Here is a 392-nt window from a genome sequence, read left to right as displayed (position 1 = left end):
ATCTCCTAGACCAGCGTGGCCGGCTTCATCGTGGTCACGGGCGTGGACCTGGAGCGCCAGGTCTTCACCGTGCTGTCCCCGGCCCCACGCCCCCTCCCCGAGAACTTCCTGCTCATCATGGACATTCGCTTCATGGACCTCAAGTAGAGGAGGGGCGGGATGTGCCTTCCTCCTCCCTGTGCCCCCTCCTTGTCCCCCCAGCGCGGTGTGACCCTGGTGCAGCACCCGCCCTTCGGTTTTATATTTTTTGTACGATTTGCTATTAAATCTGGAAGCCTTTGCCGCTGGTGAGCGTTTGCTGAGGGTGGATGGGTCCCCGAGAGGAGCGGGCATTGCCGGCCCCGGGCTCCCCCCGCGCCCGGAGTGCGAGGCGCCCGGTCCCGGCCGCCCTC

General features: G+C 65.3%; 1 protein-coding gene across 1 annotated transcript in view; it reads left to right on the top strand.

Annotated features, from left to right (window-relative positions):
- CLP1 (cleavage and polyadenylation factor I subunit 1) overlaps nt 1–147 on the top strand; it is a 1,599-nt gene extending 1,452 nt beyond the window's left edge. Inside the window, exon 3 of the mRNA XM_014309255.1 lies at nt 15–147. Within this exon, the coding sequence (XP_014164730.1) occupies nt 15–147 (133 nt within the window). The remainder of the gene's footprint in view (nt 1–14) is intronic.
- The last annotated feature ends 245 nt before the right edge of the window (nt 148–392 follow it).

Source organism: Geospiza fortis, unplaced genomic scaffold, assembly GCF_000277835.1.
Source record: "Geospiza fortis unplaced genomic scaffold, GeoFor_1.0 scaffold450, whole genome shotgun sequence".
In the NCBI taxonomy this organism is placed as follows: domain Eukaryota; kingdom Metazoa; phylum Chordata; class Aves; order Passeriformes; family Thraupidae; genus Geospiza; species Geospiza fortis.
The sequence above is the reverse complement of the archived record's forward strand: the minus strand, read 5'-3'. Positions and strand labels throughout refer to the sequence as shown.